The 17132-nt window shown below is 45.4% G+C and overlaps 1 protein-coding gene across 1 annotated transcript; it reads right to left on the bottom strand.

The window, feature by feature from the left end:
• Positions 1–6155: 6155 nt before the first annotated feature.
• LOC131818442 (interferon lambda-1-like) lies at positions 6156–8094 on the bottom strand. The gene is made up of 5 exons (XM_059152913.1): positions 7918–8094; positions 7620–7691; positions 6535–6678; positions 6346–6429; positions 6156–6254 (listed from the first exon to the last, which is right to left on the bottom strand). The coding sequence occupies exons 1-5, from the start codon at positions 8092–8094 to the stop codon at positions 6156–6158; spliced, it is 576 nt and encodes a 191-aa protein (XP_059008896.1).
• Positions 8095–17132: the final 9038 nt, after the last annotated feature.

The following is a 17132-nucleotide window of genomic DNA, read 5'->3' as shown; positions in this document are numbered from 1 at the left end:
GTATTCTTAACCACAGAATTGTGCTGAATAGCTGTTGGATGTCCATTCCACATTGCGCTCAGCACAGCTCCTCTGAGGTGGGTCAGCTAATTGAAGTAGGTATGTTTGGTCCCATTTAACAGTCAGGAATCTGAACCAAGGAGAAATGAAAGTCACTTGCCTAAGGCCCCCAAATGAAGAAATAGGGGAGCTGGCAGGTTCCCCTCTTTCTGTCACTCACTGCTGCACTGTATTGCCTCTGGTGTCTGTCTGGAAGCTAAGGAATGGCCCCAAAGACCTTAGCTGAGCATAGATATCCAAAGTCAGCCTTGGGGAGGGGATGAGGGAAAATGATCATTGGCCGGGGTCTGGAATCTGAGGGGTCCTGTGTGCAGGAATCTGCTGGGAACACAAAGGATGGTGTGGGGAGAAGAGTTTCTCAGGTGAGGCTGAGGGCTGTGGCTGGGGAAGGAACGTAGGTTGATGGTCTGGTGGGATGCCCCAGCCCTTGGGGAGGGGGAGGCCCGCAGTGGAAACTGCTTCCCAATCCTGGAGAAGGAGGAGGAAGGCTTCTTGCCAGCCAGGGGCCCCCTGAGGCCTGGGGAGGAGGAGAGGAAGACAGAAATAGAAACAGAGCAGGAGGGAGGGGGATGGATCTGGGCAGACAGGGTGGGAGGCAGCAAGGACAGAAGCACCAGCGACTCACAGGCCATGAGGCTCCCTCACCCAGTGGCCCAGCCACACATCCATCTCCATCATCACGACTCCTGGATACTGAGGGCTTCCCACACGCCAGGCACTGTGCTCACGAACCCTCCCTGATGCAAGTAGAGAGTATGCAACCCAGAGCCCAGCAAAATGGAGTTACTCAGTAAACGTGATTGCATTTATACACTGCAGCAGATCTGTGTAGCGTGTGCAATCACTTTTCTAGAGCAGGAATCTGAAGTTGAGAGGTTAAGGAGTTTGCCCAAGATCATACAGCCACAAAATGGCAGAGCTACGATTGGAAATTTTATTGTCTCCAAATCCTGCACACCCAACCATCTGACTATATTGTCTCCGATTCGCCCAATAAAGCTTTATTGAGCCTGTACTGTGTACTGGGCCCTGTGCAGGGGATACAACAGTGAAAAAAATAACCAAATAAAACAAACCCCTCCCCCATGGAGCCTATATTCTAGGCATGGGGATGAGAGTAAACAAGCACATAAATGATGTGTCTGGGGGTAAATAAATGCCATGGAAAGAATGAGAACGGGAAGGAACGGGGACTGACCAGGAGGCCTACTTTAGATTGGGGGCTCAAGGAGTATGATGCTGGAGCTGAAGAAATCCCTTGTAGAAAGAGCCAGGATAAAGCATTCCAGGCAAAGTGAATAGCACATGCAAAGGCCCTGAGGAAAGAGTGTCCTTAGTGTTTTAGAGGTAGTATGTCTGGACTGGAGCAAGTGAGAGAGCGGGAGGGGAGGAGGTGGAGAGGCAAGCAGGGAACAGATTCTGCAGAGCCTTGTGGGCTGGGGTCAAGAGTCTAGATTTTATTCCCCGAGCTATGAGAAGCCAGTGGAGGGTTTTCTGTAGAAGTGATATATGATGTCTGATTTTCATGGAGACCCCAGCTGTGGGGTGGGATGTGTGTGTGTCTTCAAAACAGAACCAGAAGCTGCCATCTACCCGACATGTTTGGGACCCACATGGTCTCTAGTTCAGTTCTTTGGATAACACTCCACCCTCCTTCCTTCACCTGTAACTCCTTCATTTGGTAGAGAGTTATCAGTCAATGCCAAAGCCGTGCTGTTTTTCAAAATTGAGAGATCTAAACCCAAGAAACAGGTACACTAGGTGAGAGAGGGCAGAGTATCATCCAAGGGAAATGTCTGAGTAGCTCTTCTGTGCCTGCCCTGGGCTGGTCACTGAATACCCGGGAGTGACCAAGACAGACTCGGTCCCTGCCCTCCCAGAGCTGAGGGCGATCACAGCCCTACTGCTGTAGGAAGAACAGGAGCCTGGGAGCCCAGCAGAGCTCTCTGACCCTGCCCCAAAGTTCAGGGACATGAATTAGTCAGTCTTTAGGTAGCAAATGACAGGAATGCAGCTTCCCTGGATTAGAGCTAAAAAGTGGGCATTGTTATCTCATAAATCTGGGGAGCAGATTGTCAAGGGTAAAGCTACAAGGAACTTTGCCTTAGAGACTGAATGTCAGACTCATTTTCACCCAGACACTTTATTCACTCATTTCTCTTCTCTGTTTCTCTCAGCTCAGATTCATCCTTTTCAACAACATGTGGGGAAAATGGCCATTTATTTACAGACACAGATTTAATGCTTCTAGCACCATAGCCCCAAAGGTAAAATGGCAAAATCTCCTCCAATCCTAAAGGGGGGGGGGTGGACAAGGACAAGGGCAGGGCTCTGATTGGCCTGACTGGAGTCACATGACATTCTTGCTCTGATCCAATGTAATGCTTTGATTGGCCAGGTGGGGGTCAGGTGTCTGGGTTGTATGTTCTGGGGGAGGGGAGGTTACTAAAATAATATGAGGTTGAACCAAATAAAATCGCCAGTTTTATAGGTTAGAAATGGCAGAACATTGGCAATTTCATTTGATTGACCCTAGATAGTCACCAGAAAATTAGGATGGGAAAGTTTTTAGACATATGAAAGCAGTAAGAACCCCAGTACACCATGCAGAAGGTGCATGGTTTTGAGGGAGAAGGTGGTATTAGCTAAGACATAAGGGATGAATGGGAACAGACCAGGTGAAGACTTCATGGTGGCAGGAGAGTGATAGGACATGTCTCAGGCACAGGGAACAGCGGATACAGAGGCTGTTGTGCGTGGGGACAAGGGAGGGCTTGCCACCGTGCTCTGGAGATGGAGTGCTCTGACTGATCTAACCTGAGTCACGTGTTCAACTAAATGAAAGAATAGGAAAATGGGAGTTAGTCCCCAAAGGAAAATTGAAGAGCTTTACCAGGAGAAATGAATACTGACCAGGCCAAACCAAAATATATCCAGATCAAAATTTTTTGTTAGGCCTTGGCATCTCCAAGAAGGGATTTGTGACTGTAATTCTGGCATGCCTATTGAAAAGGGTCAAATGCCAGAATTCAGATATGTCCTATATGATTCAAATGTTTATTAGCAAATATATATATTTGATAACATAAGCTCTACACCCAACATGGGGCTTGAACTCAAGACCCTGAGATCAAGAGTCGCATGCATGCTGTACCAACTGAGCCAGCCAAGCACCCCATATTAGCGAATATTAATTGACTACCTTCTCTAGGCTTTATGCTGGGTATACAGAGATCAATTTGTGAGGATACCTCTGGCTGCAATTAACATGACTTAAGACATTTATCTCATTTATTTTTTTTTAAGATTTTATTTATTTATTTGACAGATAGAGAGCACAAGTAGGCAGAGAGGCAGGCAGAGACAGAGAGAGGAGAAAGCAGGCTCCCCGCCTAGCAGAGAGCCCGATGCGGGGCTCAATCCCAGGACCCTGGGATCATGACCTGAGCAGAAAGCAGAGGCCTTAACCCACTGTGCTACCCAGGAGCCCTGTTTATCTCATTTAATAAGAAGCCTGGAGTTAGGAGTTTTGGGGTTTTGGTGCAATGCCTCACTGATGTCACCAAGGACCCAATTTCCTACTCTTTAGTTCTACCTTCCTTAGAAGAATAGCTTCATACGCTTGGCTCATTGCCTCCTGGCCACAAAATGGCCACCACAGCTCCAGAGCTCACATCCTCATACTAGTGAAGTATGCAGGAACGAAGGGAACACATGGAAGAGTTTTCTTTGCATCAAGGAAAAAAATTCTAAAATAAGAGTAAGAGCAATAAATACATATGTGGGGCTTAACCTGTGCCAAGAACTGTTTTAAATTCCTTACATATGTTAATGAATTTAAGAAGCCCTTCAGTTGGATGGCCATCCCAAACTGCAAGGCAATCCCGAAAACAGGTGTCAGGCAAAGGGAAAGAAATTCATGCCATGGGCTGAGCAACTTATAGCTTCCTTGCCACTGATTGCTTTAGGCTTAAGCATGTGACTAAATTCTGGCCAATGAGACAAGCATGCACATCCAATAGGGAGTTTCTCTGGAAGGTTTTCTTTAATTTAAAAAAAAAATTTTTTTAAATATTTTATTTATTGGGGCACCTGGGTGTCTCAGTTGGTTAAACATCTGCCTCCCGCTCAGGTCATGATCTCAGGGTCCTGGGATTGAGCCCCACGTTGGGGGGGGGCTGCTCAGCAGGGAGTCTGCTGTTCCCTCTCCCTTTGTCCCTCCCCCCCACCCATGAACTCTCTCAAATAAATACACTTGATCTTAGCCAAAAGGCCGAGAAGCGATATCTCTCAAATAAATAAATTAAACCTTTTACTTATTTATTTGAGGTGCCACAGTTTTCCTCGCTTTTAAGAACTGTGGAAAAGGGGCGCCTTGGTGGATCAGTCAGTTAAGTGTCCGACTCTTTTTTTTTTTTAAGATTTTATTTATTTATTTGACAGAGAGAGAGGTCACAAGTAGGCAGAGAGGCAGGCATAGAGAGAGGGGGAAGCAGGCTCCCTGCTGAGCAGAAAGCCTAATGTGGGGCTCGATCCCAGGACCCTGAGATCATGATCTGAACTGAAGGCAGATGCTTAACGACTGAGCCACCCAGGTGCCCCAGGTGTCTGACCCAGGTTCAGCTCATGTTGTGATCTTGGGGGTTGTTGGAGTGAGCTCCACATCAGGTTCCCCGCTCAGCCAGGAGTCTGCTTCTCTCCTCTCTCTGCCCCTCCCCCCACTCATGATCTCTCCCTCCCCCCTTCCAAAATAAATAAATAAACAAACTTTAAAAAACAAAAACCTATGGAAGGCGAGTTAGGGCCCCAGACATCGTGGAGCAGAGGCAAGCTATCCACATTGAGCCTTGTCCAAATTTACGACACACAGAATCTATGAGTAGGATCAAATGGTTGTCATTTTACTCCATTAAGTTTGAGGTGATTGGTTGTGACAGCCAGAGCTGTGGCTGCCACCTTGAGACCATGAGGTAGCCAGAGTAAGAATCAGCCAACAGATGGGGCACCTGGGTGGCTCAGTGGGTTAAAGCCTCTGCCTCAGGTCATGATCCCAGGGTCCTGGGATCGAACTCCGCATCAGGCTTTCCACTCAGTGGGGAGCCTGCTTCCCCCTCTCTCTCTGCCTGCCTCTCTGCCTACTTGTGGTCTCCATCTGTCAAATAAATGAGTAAAAAATCTTAAAAAAAAAAAAAAAGAATCAGCCAACAGAAATGGAAAGAATTTGGTTCTCAAAAACATTGCTAAATAATGAATTAACCCATCCTAGACCAGTCCTATGAGCTGACTTTTTGTTATGTGTGATAATAAACTCAATTTTGCTTTCCCCACTTGAGTTGGGTTTCTTATACTCATTACAGGATAAACCGTCTTTTTTTTTTTTTTTTTAAAGATTTTATTTATTTATTTGACAGACAGAGATTACAAGTAGGCAGAGAGGCAGGCAGAGAGAGAGAGAGGAGGAAGCAGGCTCCCTGCCGAGCGGAGAGCCCGATGCGGGTCTCGATCCCAGGACCCTGAGATCATGACCTGAGCCGAAGGCAGCGGCTTAACCCACTGAGCCACCCAGGCGCCCCAGGATAAACCGTCTTGATTAGACCTCTCTGTGTCCTAGGTACCCATGGAACAGAGAGATATCCAGTTCACAGACGGGACAGACAGAGAGACATATAAACGTGTGTTACATGTTCACAGAACGGCGTACATGTGGGCGCGAACTTGCTATTAGGCACCTACAGTCAGACCCAGGTTCAGGCAGACACTCACTTACATGCATACATGCACATGGTCACGGAAATCAGGCACACATAAATATACACAGCCGGTTACACATTTTACCTCCACCTCCCAGACACCCACACTCAGTCGCAGACTCACAATTCTACACGTACCCAAGGACTCACTTATCACAGAAGGTTCCAATTCCTTCCTGTTTACTTGTGCATATTGTATAAAAGTAGAAAAACAAGCATTTCTTTTGGGTCAGCACTCCAGTTTCATAAATAAAGGGGGAGAGGAAATAACTTAAGGCAGGTCTGGGGCTTAGTGTATCACTTAAGGTCTGGGGTCTCAGATGGGCTGGGGGTGGGTCCAGGTCCTCAGACACACAGGTCTCCACTGGCGACACATTCCAGGTCCTTTTTGAGGAGGCGGAAGAGGTTGAACAGGACAGAGGCCTCGAGGCAGCCTTGTGACTCCTGAGAAAGGAGACATATTTGCCATTTCCCAGGTGTCCACCTCCTCCCTCACTCAGGGCCTGGGCATCCATCCCCCTCTTGAGTCACTCACCTTCTTTGAGGCTTCATGAAGCCGGTGCAGCCAGTGGTGGAGGCGGCCCTGGGGATGGGGGCCTACTGTGGGCTGAGCCTTGACCTGTGGGCAGAGGAGGGTGGTGTATGAGGTGGGGCCTGGGGCAGAGGGGTGATGTCCCCTATGCCCAGACTCCACAGAGAGGACCCAGGTGCCCCAAGCACTCACACAGGCCTGGAGCACAGAGTGGATGTGGCGCAGAGTGTGAAGGGGCTGGTCCAGGATGCTCCCCTGGGACCTATCAGCCATGGTCTCCAGGACCTTTAGGGTCAAGGTCAGCTCAGCCTCCAAGGCCGCGGGGCGCTCCCACACCTGAGGAGAGGTGAGAAAGAACAGACAAGGTGGAAAGGTAAGGAAGCGGAGGCAAGAAGACCCAGTTATGTGGGGGCAGGTCAGGAGTGCAGGGAAAGAGGGCAGGTGATAGGTGACAGAGGATGGGGATAGGTGATGGGTCAGGTAAGAAGGAGGCAGGGGAAGGGAACACATGCAGAAGGATGCAGATGAAGGATAGAGGTGCGGCAGAAACCTAAGGGAAGATACAGGAGAAAGACTGAGGTGGGACAAGTGAAATGTGGCTCATGGGGGTCACAGAAGTTCGGAGAGATGGGAAGGGGATGGGTGAACAGAGACAGGTTAGGGAAGCAAGGGGAGGGGGTGCTGCTGGCTGCACAGGTGACCAAGGTGAAGGAAGGAGGCGCAGACTCTGGGAAAAGGCAGTGGAAGAAAGACGATGGGGGACACAAGGGAGAATCAGTGGTGGGGAGGTCAGGTGAGAGGGGCAGAGGGAATCGGCATTGAAACTAGACAGTGACAAGCTGGCCAGGGCAAGGGGCTTGGGTGGGAGTTAGAACCTGGAGAGAGAAGGGAGAAATGAGAAGGAATTAGGTAAGAGTGATGGGGACAGGTGAAAGAGGGATGTGGGGAGAGGCAAAGAGGTGATAGAAAGGAACTTAAGAGTCTATAGCCATACCACCGTGAACACACCCAATCTTGTCTGATCTCGGAAGCTAAGCAGGGTGGGGCCTGGTTAGTACTTGGATGGGAAAGGGACCCAAGGGAGGGATAGGGTCAAGGTAGCAGTTGAGGAAGGATGGGGGGTGGGGGGGTGGCAGGGCTGTGGGGGGGTGGCACAGGACAGGCGAGGGGAGACCAGACAGAGGGGAGGACAGGTGAGATAAAGGAGGCAAGGAGCCACTTAAAGAATGAGGGAGAGGGGCCAGGTGAGGGCAAGTATGGCCTCACTTCCAACTCACCTGCAGCTGTCTCAGGTCCCGGTTTCTAGGGAAGAGGCGGGAGCTGCAACTCCAGTTTTTTAGTGAATTTTCCTAGAGAGTAAGAGCAGAGGTTTAGCCCACAGTAGGAAGGCTGGAGGCTAGCTCATAGCAGCAAGGATGGAGGCTGACCTCGAAGGAGGGCTTGAGTTTAATGCACAGCAGAAAGGACAGAGGCTAGCCCATTGCAGGAGGATATAGAGGTTAGCCCACTGTAGCCAGGTGGCACCTGGGCCAAAGCAAGAGGAGTAGAGGTTAATCCATAATCATAGGGACTCACCAAAGCATCCTTGGCCATCTTGAAGGCCTCCAGCTCCCGTGGTGACAGAGATTTGAACCTGCCAATGTCACAGCCCTTCCAGGTTGTGGTGGGCTTAGAAGTGGGGACGGGGCCAGCTGTGGCCATGCTCAGCCCTGCAGTTACCAGCAGCAGGACCCACACCATGGCCATGGTCATATCGCAACTGCTTCCCTGACTGCATGGCTCCGTTTTTTAGGCAGGTTAAGCGAGCAGTCCTGGCTGATGTGTGTAAAGCGAAAATGCAAATGGAAATTGTGATTTTCACAATGACTTGCAAGGCGGGAGTGGGTGGGGCCAGGTACAGAGTCAGGTGTGCCGCTTTCTGACAGCTCATGGGAGGAGAATGAGGCACAAAAAAAGTCAGCTGCAGGAGAAAGGGAGCAGGGGGTGACAGTCTTTTCTGGAAGCTGCAAGGTGAGCTCACAGGTTTGGGTGGGGCCAGATGAGCCCAGAAAGGAAGGAAAGAGAAACTGAAATTCAATCCCAGGATGAAGCCTAAGGAGTTCCTGACCTAATTTAGGAGTTCCTGGAATTTTGGGAATCCACCGATTGAGGCCAAGGCAGGTCACAGCAGGGCAGGGACTGGGGCAGAGCATGAGTGGTGAGGCTGCAGGGATGCAAGAGAGGGAGCTTCCCCCATCGGTTTGAGCTAGTTCTGGGAACTCATTTTATGCTCTGAACATTCCTGTGAGTTGTTACTTTTAGGCTTGTTCCCATTTCACCAGCTAGAAAATGGAGGCACGGGAAGGAAAAATGACTTGCTTAAGGTCCCACAGCTGGCTAATGGCAGAGCTGGGGTTTGAACGGAGTCTCATGTGCTTACCCCCTGCTCTATGTACACCCAGAGAAGAAGGTGAGAACCTGTGGGAGTCATAGCCAGCCAGTTCTCCTGTCTCTCCCTCTGGGTAGCAGGAAAGGGTAGAGAGCTCCTCATTCGCTGAGGGTAAGAGAACTTGCTGGGGAATGGAGGGGCTGCTTGGAGAGAAGGCAGTGAGGAGGGCTTCCAGAAGGCAGATGGAGTCTGGTTGCTTTGTTATCATCACCCCCCACGGTAATAATAATTGTGTAGCAGGTAGGGAATTGCTTTGATGTGTGGGCACTTTATGTTTTTCATTCCCTTATTTTTTTTTTCTTGGCCTTTAGGTGCAGAGAGTTATTAATCATCCTCTTCAGATCATAACACAGAATTGCAATTGGCCCATGAAAGATTCTCTAGGGTTTTCCCCCCACTTCCTGTACCCGATCTTCACTCCCAGCCCCCCACCCACAGGCACCCACTTTAAGGCACTTGATATATAGCTGGGAAGATGTGTCTTTATCATTTGTGATTTTGTGTGTGTATATGTACTTCCCAATCTGCATAAATGGGATTGTGCTATAAATTTCATTCTATCTCTTCCCATTTTTTTTTTTTTAAACTTATGTTCTGGAGATCTCTGGTGGCATACACCAGGTTCTCCTAACTGCTGCATTGTAGCCCATGGTGTGCCCACAGCACATTCACTTATCTACTCCCCCAGTGATGGGCGCTTAGGTAGTCTTCCGGCTCCTTATCACTCGAAGGCTTGTACACATCCCCTCCATGGGAGGTCTTCTAGGACATGCCATAGCACCCGCCACCATATCACCTCAGCTCATTTTTTTCACTCACTTGTAGCTCTGGTGGGCAGTTCATGAACACCCTGACACCTTCCCACATCATATGCCTGTATCTTTCTTCTCCATCTGAGGTCTTTTTCCCGTCTGCCTGCCGAACAGACTGGAGCGCCTGGATTACTTCCCCGGGGCAATCTTTCACCCAGAGAGGGGTGGGAGCCAGCGAATAAATACTTTTTCTTCTCTTTTCCTCAGTGGGTTGATTCAAAGCCATGTTCTGCATGACTCCTTGAGTCCTTAGAGGGTCCCTGCCTGGTGGGCATGAGCCCTAGTGGCTCACAGCAGTTGCCCTTCAGGGGCTGGGATGAGGGTGGGGAAGAAAGGTGGCGGGGGTGTGAACTTCAAGGAGGCACTCCCTCTCAGGTTCAGGCAGGTGCCCTGGTGCCTCACTTGCCTCAGTGAGGTCTAGACTCTGTGCCATTTTTGGATTTTTTTCTCCTCTGGTCCTAATTTTTCTGCTCACCTGTGTTTCTTGGGGATACCTCCCAAATAAACCACCTGTCCCTTGGCTCAGGGCACGCTTTTGGTAGACCCAAATTAAGATATATATTCAGAGTGGATTTCTGGGGCACAGAGTAAACCTGAACTTCTATTGTCTAGTTAGCACTATACTGTAGAACTTTCTGCAAGGTTGGAAGGGTTCTATGTCCATACTGTCCAGTACAGTAACCACTAGCCACATGGAGCTATCCAGTGCTTAAAATTTAGCTAGTGCAATAGAGAAATTGAATTTTCAGATTTTCCCATTTTTGTTTATTAATTAATCAAAAGGTTTATTTATTTATTTATTTATTTGAGAGAGTGTGTGCATGTGAGCACGGGGAGGGGCAGGCGGAGAGGGAGAAAGAATCTCAAGCCAACTGGAGGACGGACCCCAAGACTGGGCTCCATCCCACAACCTGGAGGTGTTGTCCCCAGCCCAAATCAATAGTCTGATGCCCAACTGATTGAGACAACCAGGTACTCCTCATTTTTCTTTAATTGAAATTTAATTGGTGTATGTGGCTGATGGCTACCATAACAGGCAGTGCAGTCCTAAATAATTCATCCACTGGTTTCCCAAATAGTTGCAACCACTTCCCTCGCTCCGGAAGTGCTCCAAAGTTCTAGTTTTCCGGCAATCATGGCACCTCCGCAACACCTGGCTCTGATGTAGATGATGAGGCTTGTGGACCTTGACTATAAGTCTGCTGCAAAATAGATGAGAATTCCAAGGTTGTAGGAAGAGCGAATTCTGCATGTGGCAAGAATGTAAATACTTCGTAGCTGGAAGGAAGGTTGTGATAGCTTTAAAACATGTCTTCAAAGACTTTGAAGTGATTCTGTGCCCTTCCCTTGGATCTGGGCTGGCCTTAGTAGCTTGTGTGTAACCAGAGGTGCTGTATGACCTCTGAGGCTAAGTCAGAAAAGGGAGGCTTAGTTGGTTCTCTTGAGACTCTCACTCAGGGGGAAGGGTAGCTGCCATGTGAGAAGGATGACCACCATTCTCCCATCCTCACTAGCCATCAACTGTCAGCCACGTGAATGAGCCATCTCAGACATCCAGCCCAGCTCTCCATTCCCCCAAACTGTGGTTGGGGTCCTGTCACCATTAATCCCCACCCCACCAAGAGCCTCAAATCCATTTTACTCCATTGCTCACATACCTCTAGGGCCCAGAGCATAAAATAATTATATATGCACACATATATTCATACATAGACAATCTCCCCTTCTATATACAAGTAGATCTCTCTGTCTCTTATCTTTCTCTCTCTTCTTACAATAACTGTACAACAAATTATCCAAAACTACAAAAATTGTGATTCAGCCACTGTGCAAGGTGACTGGTACTGGGGATGTGCAAACAGAGCTCTGATTATTGCCTTGGCAGTAACACTTTTAAAATGGAATTATAGTTGCATAATATCCTAAACATCCAGGGTATAATAGAAAATAATTCATTATACTCAATATTTCAAGAATCAAGAAAATCTTAAATAGAATGGGAAAAGCCAATAAGTTGATGCCAACACCAAGATGACACAGATACTGGAATTATCTGACAAGAATTTTAAAGGAACTTGTAAAAATGCTTCAAGGAGCACTCATGAACCCTCTTGAAACAAATTAAAACATATAGAGTCTCAGGGGCAACTGGGTGGCTCATTTGGTTAAGCATCCAACTCTTGATTTTGGCTCAGGTCATGATCTCAGGGTTGTGAGATCAAGCCCCTTGTCAGGCTCCATGCTGGGCTGAGCATGGAGCCAGCTTAAGAGTTTTTCTCTCTCTCTTTCTCCCTCTGCCCCTCCCCCCTCAAAATATATATAATTTCAGAAAGAATTAGAAAACATAGAGGACCAGATGAAGAACTTAGAACTGAAAATACAGTAAATGAAATAAAATTCACTGGAATAAACTCATTCTTCTCCATGGAAGAATGGAGATGAGAGAGGAAAGAGTTGGTGATCTTGATAATGGGCCAATAGAAATTATCCACTCTGGGGAGCCTGCCTGGCTCAGCTGGTTAAGTGGCTGCCTTTAGCTCAGGTCATGATTTCAGGGTTGTGAGATCCAGCCCTGAACTAGGGTTGCCTGCTCAGTGGGGAGTCTGCTTGAGACGCTCTCTTCCTCTGCCCCTCCCCCACTCGTGCTCTTTCTCTCTCACTCTCAAATAAATAAATATCTTAAAAAAGAAAAGAAAAATTACCCAGTCTGAATAACAGAGAGTAAACAGATTGAAGTCTACACGAAGAGAAGTAGATTTTTTTTTTTTTTTTTTTTTTTTTTTTTAGGTCTCTATTGAGACGAAAGGAGCTTCAGGGACTTTGAGGACAATGACAAAAGATGTAATATTCATATTACTGAAGTTCCAGGAGAAAGGCAGAAAGAAACTTTGATGTGAAAAAAATATTTGAAGAAATAATGGCCGAAATACTGGATACCTGGTAAATTACCCTTAGGTAGTCTACAGATTCAAGAAGCTGAGTAAATCCCAAATAGGATAAAGTGAAGAAAGCCATATCCAGGCACATCGTAATCAAGCTTCTGAAACCTAAGGACAAAGAATCTTAGCATTAACTGGCGTTCTGCCGCAGGAGCCAGAGAGGAGCAGCAGCCCCAACTGCGCGCTGCCCTACGGCAGGGGCCGCAACAACGGTCGCAAGGTGAGTAAGAACATGAGCAAGCCGAGGCGCGGCCATCGCTGCGGGCGCACCACGAAGCACACCATGTTCGAGCAGGACGTGATTGGAGAGATGAGCGGCTTTGCCCTTTATGCCTGACGTGCCATAGAGCTGTGCAAGGTCTCCAAGGACAAGCCTGTATTAAGTCCATCAAGAAAAGGGTGGAGACACACATCTATGCCAAGAGAAAGAGAGGAGCTGAACAATGTCCCAGGAGTCACAAGGAAAGCAATAGTCAAGAAGGACTGAACCCCTCCCCTCTGTATATAATAAAGCCTTCTTGGAATTTGAGAAAGAGGGGAGGAAAGGAAGGAAGGAAGGAAGAAGGAAGGAAAGAAAAAGAAAAAAAAGAAAGAAAGAGGAAAGGAAGAAAAGAAAGAGAAGAAGGAAGGAAAGAAAGAGAAAGAAAAAAGAAAGAGAAAGAAGAAAAAAAGGAAGAGAAGAAAGAGAGGAAGGAAGAAGAACAGAAAGAGAAAGATAGAAGAGAAAAAGAAAAAAGGAAAGAGAAGAAGTAAGGAAGGAAAGAAGGAAAAGAGAAAGAAAAAGAAAAAAGGAAGAGAAGGGAGAGAAGGAAGGAAGGAAAAAGAAAGGGAAAGAAAGAAAGAAAAAAGGAAGAAAAGGAAGAGAAGAAGGAAGGAAGGAAAAAGAAAGGGAAAGAAAGAAAGAAAAAAGGAAGAAAAGGAAGAGAGGAAGGGAGGAAGAAATAAAGAAAGTAAGAAAGAAAGAGAAAGAAAGAAAAAAGGAAGAGAAGAAAGAGAGGAAGGAAGGAAGGAAAAAGAAAGAAAGAAAGAAAGAAGGAAAGAAAGAAAGAAAGGAAGGAAGGAAGGAAAGAAGGAAGGAAGGAAGGAAGGAAGAAAAAAAAGAAAGAGAAAAAGGGATGCCTGGGTGGCTCAATTGTTAAGCATCTGCCTTTGGCTCAGATCATGATCCCAGCGTCCTGAGATTGAGCCCCATATTGAGCCCCATATTGGGCTCTTTGTTCAGTGGTGAGCCTGCTTCTCCCTCTCCAGCTCCCCCGTGCTTGTGTTCCCTCTCTCGCTATCTCTCTCTGTCATAAATAAATAAAATCTTATAAAAAGGAAGAAAGAAATCAAAGAGAAATGACAAATTACATTTTATAGGGGAACAATAATTTGACTGACAGCAGATTTCTCTTCAGAATCCATGGAGGCCAGGAGAAAGTGGCACATTTTTTCAAATCCTGAAAGAAAAGAACTGTCAACCCAGACTTCTTTATCCAGTGAAAATACTCTTCAGGAAAGAAAGTGAAATAAAAACATTTTTAAGTGAAGAAAACTGAGAAAACTTGTTATCTGAAGACATGTATTAAAAGAATTACGGACATTCTTTAAACAGAAAGATAATGAAAACCAAAGGAAACCTAGAATATCAGAAACGAAGGCAGGCATATAGAATGGGTAAGTATGTAGGTAAATATAATAGACTGTCTTCCTTGGAAGTTTTAAAAATAATGTTGGATGTTTGAAAGCAAAGTATACTACTGTCTGATATTATTCTCCATGCATTTAAAAAGATAGTTGAGATACTTATGTATTTATAAAGCAGAGAGGGTAAAGGGACCTAAATAGTAATATTTCTGCACTTCATTTGAAGGGTAAAATGTCAATAGTAAAATGCCATGATAAGCTATATTTATATGTATAGTGAAATCCTAGAGCAACGGCTAAAAAAAAACCAAAAACCTACACAAAGAAATATATGCAAAATCACTCTTGATAAAGCAAAATGAAACATTAAAAAATGTTCAGGTGATTCACAGGAAGGCAGGAGAAAGCAAAAGAAAAGGAAATAAAATTAAAAAGAAGAGAAAAATGCAATGGCAGACTTCAGTCCTACCATATTAACAATTACATTAAATGTAGAGGGTGCCTGCGTGGCTCAGTTTGTTAAGTGTCTGACTCTTGATTTCAGCTCAGGTCATAACCTCAGGGTCATGAGATCAAGCTCTGTGTCAGGCTCTGTGCTGAGGGTGGAGGCTGTTTGAGTTTCTCTCATACTCTTTCCCTCTGTCTCTCCCCAACCTGCTCATACACACTCTTTCTCAATAAATAAATAAATAAAAGCTTTTAAAAATTACATTAAATGTAAATGGTCTATATGTAGGTTAGACAGAATTCTTAGACTTGACAATCAAAGCATAAACCTTCAAAAAAATCCTTTAATCTTCAGGCACCTAGGTGGCTCAGTTGGTTAAGCCACTGCCTTCAGCTCGGGTCATGATCCCAGAGTCCTGGGATCGAGTCCCGCATCAGGCTCCCTGCTCCATGGGCAGTCTGCTTCTCCCTCTGGCCTTCTTACCTCTCATGCTCGCTCTCACTGTCTCTCTCTCAAATAAATAAATAAAATCTTTTAAAAATCCTTTAATTTTTTAAAAAACAAAAAGGATCAATTGGACTTTATAAAAATTAAAGATTTGCTCTGTGAAAGACTCTGTTAACAGCACAGGAAAATAAGTAACTGACTGGAAGGAGGTATTAGCAAACCATATATCTGACAAGGACTGATATCTAGAAGAATTTTAAAAACTCTCAAGGGGAGGCACCTGGGTGGCTCAGTGGGTTAAGCCTCTGCCTTCGGCTCATGTCATGATCTCAGGGTCCTGGGATCAAGCCCCACATTGGGCTCTCTGCTCAGCAGGGAGCCTGCTTCCCCCTCTCTCTGCCTGCCTCTCTGCCTACTTGTGATCTCTGTCTGTCAAATAAATAAATAAAATCTTAAAAACAAACAAACAAACTCTCAAGGGATCACCTAGATGATGCAGCTGGTTAAGCATCTGACTCTTGGTTTCAGCTTAGGTGGTGATCTCAGGGCTGTGGGATTGAGCCCCATCTAGGGCTCCATCCTCAATGCAGAGTCTGCTTGAGATTCTCTCCCTTTTGCTTATGCTCACTCTCTCTCTCTCAAAATCAATCAATCATAAAAAGAACTCTCAAACTCATCAATTAAAAATCCAAAAATCCAATTAGAAAATTGGCAAAGGACATTGACATTTCACTAAAAAGAATATTCAGATGGGATATAAATACAAGAAAAGATGTCAGTATTGCTTTCCACTAGGGAAATGCAGATTAAATGATGAACAACCACTATACACCTATTAGTATAGCTAATTAGAATAATACTGATTAGACCAAATGCTGGTGAGGATTCAAAGAAACGAACTCTCCTATGTTGCTGGTGGGAGTGCAAAATGGTGCAGCCGCTCTAGAAAACAATTGGCAGTTTCTTAAAAAGTTAAACATACACTTAAACTGCATGATTCCTTAATCATACTCAGGGACATTTTACCCTGGGGGAATAAAAATGTGTTGATACAAAAATCTGATACAAATATTCATGACACTTTTAAAAAAGTAGGCTCCATGCCCAATACGGGGCTTGAAATTATCACTCTGAGATCAAGAGTTGCATAGTCTTTTGACTAAGCCAACCAGGTGTTCCTTATGATACTTTTAATAGCCCAGTACATTATTGGTACTAGCTAAACCATTTAATATTAGTAATTGTAGTAACCTCAAGCTAGGAATGATCCACATGTCCTTCAACAAGTGAATAGTTAAATATCCCATTATTGGCACTCTGTACAATGGAATAGTACTCAGCAATAAAAAAAAAAAAGGAACTAGTGAGACAGACAAGTTGGATGGCTCTTTTTTTTTTCTTTTTTTTTAAACTTATAGTTGGATGGCTTTTAAGGACATTGTGCTAAGTGAAAAAAGCCAGTCTCAAAAGGTTACATGATATATGATTCCATTTATATCACATTCTTGCAATGACAAAATTATAGAGATGAAGAACAGATCAGGAGGGTAACAGCAGAGGGATGGTGTGACTGTAAAGGCATGGCCCTTGGGTGTTTCTTTGGGGAGAGGAGACAATTCTGTATTTTGATTGTGGTGTTTATACATGTGATGAAATGTCACTGAATCCTACACAAAGACAGACAAAAAGAAATGAACGTATTCGAAAGCTGAAGTCCCAGTAAGGTGTGTAATCTAGTTAATTGTATTGTGACAATGTCAGTTTCCTAGTTTGAAAGTGTGCTATCGTTATGTAAGGATGGATATGGGGAACTCCTCTGCAGTATTTTTACAACTTCTTGTAAGTTTTTAGTATTTTAAAATAAAAACATTTAAGTTGATAAAGAAATGTACTAGAAGAAAAAAATTGATCCCAGGAGTATTTTTCCACTCAGCTTAAATGATTCCTCTTTCTTTCTTACATCCCTCTCCACCCCTCCCTTTACAACTCGAACCCCCAAAGATAAGCATTGTTAACTCGCAGCTTTCCTTATACTAATAGCACATGCAGGTTTGTCGCACATATTCTTGTTACTTTTACAAAAGCGGTGT

The sequence above is a fragment of the Mustela lutreola genome, chromosome 16 (genome assembly GCF_030435805.1).
Source record: "Mustela lutreola isolate mMusLut2 chromosome 16, mMusLut2.pri, whole genome shotgun sequence".
Classification (NCBI taxonomy): Eukaryota; Metazoa; Chordata; class Mammalia; order Carnivora; family Mustelidae; genus Mustela; species Mustela lutreola.
This window is presented reverse-complemented; position numbering and strand designations above follow the sequence as displayed.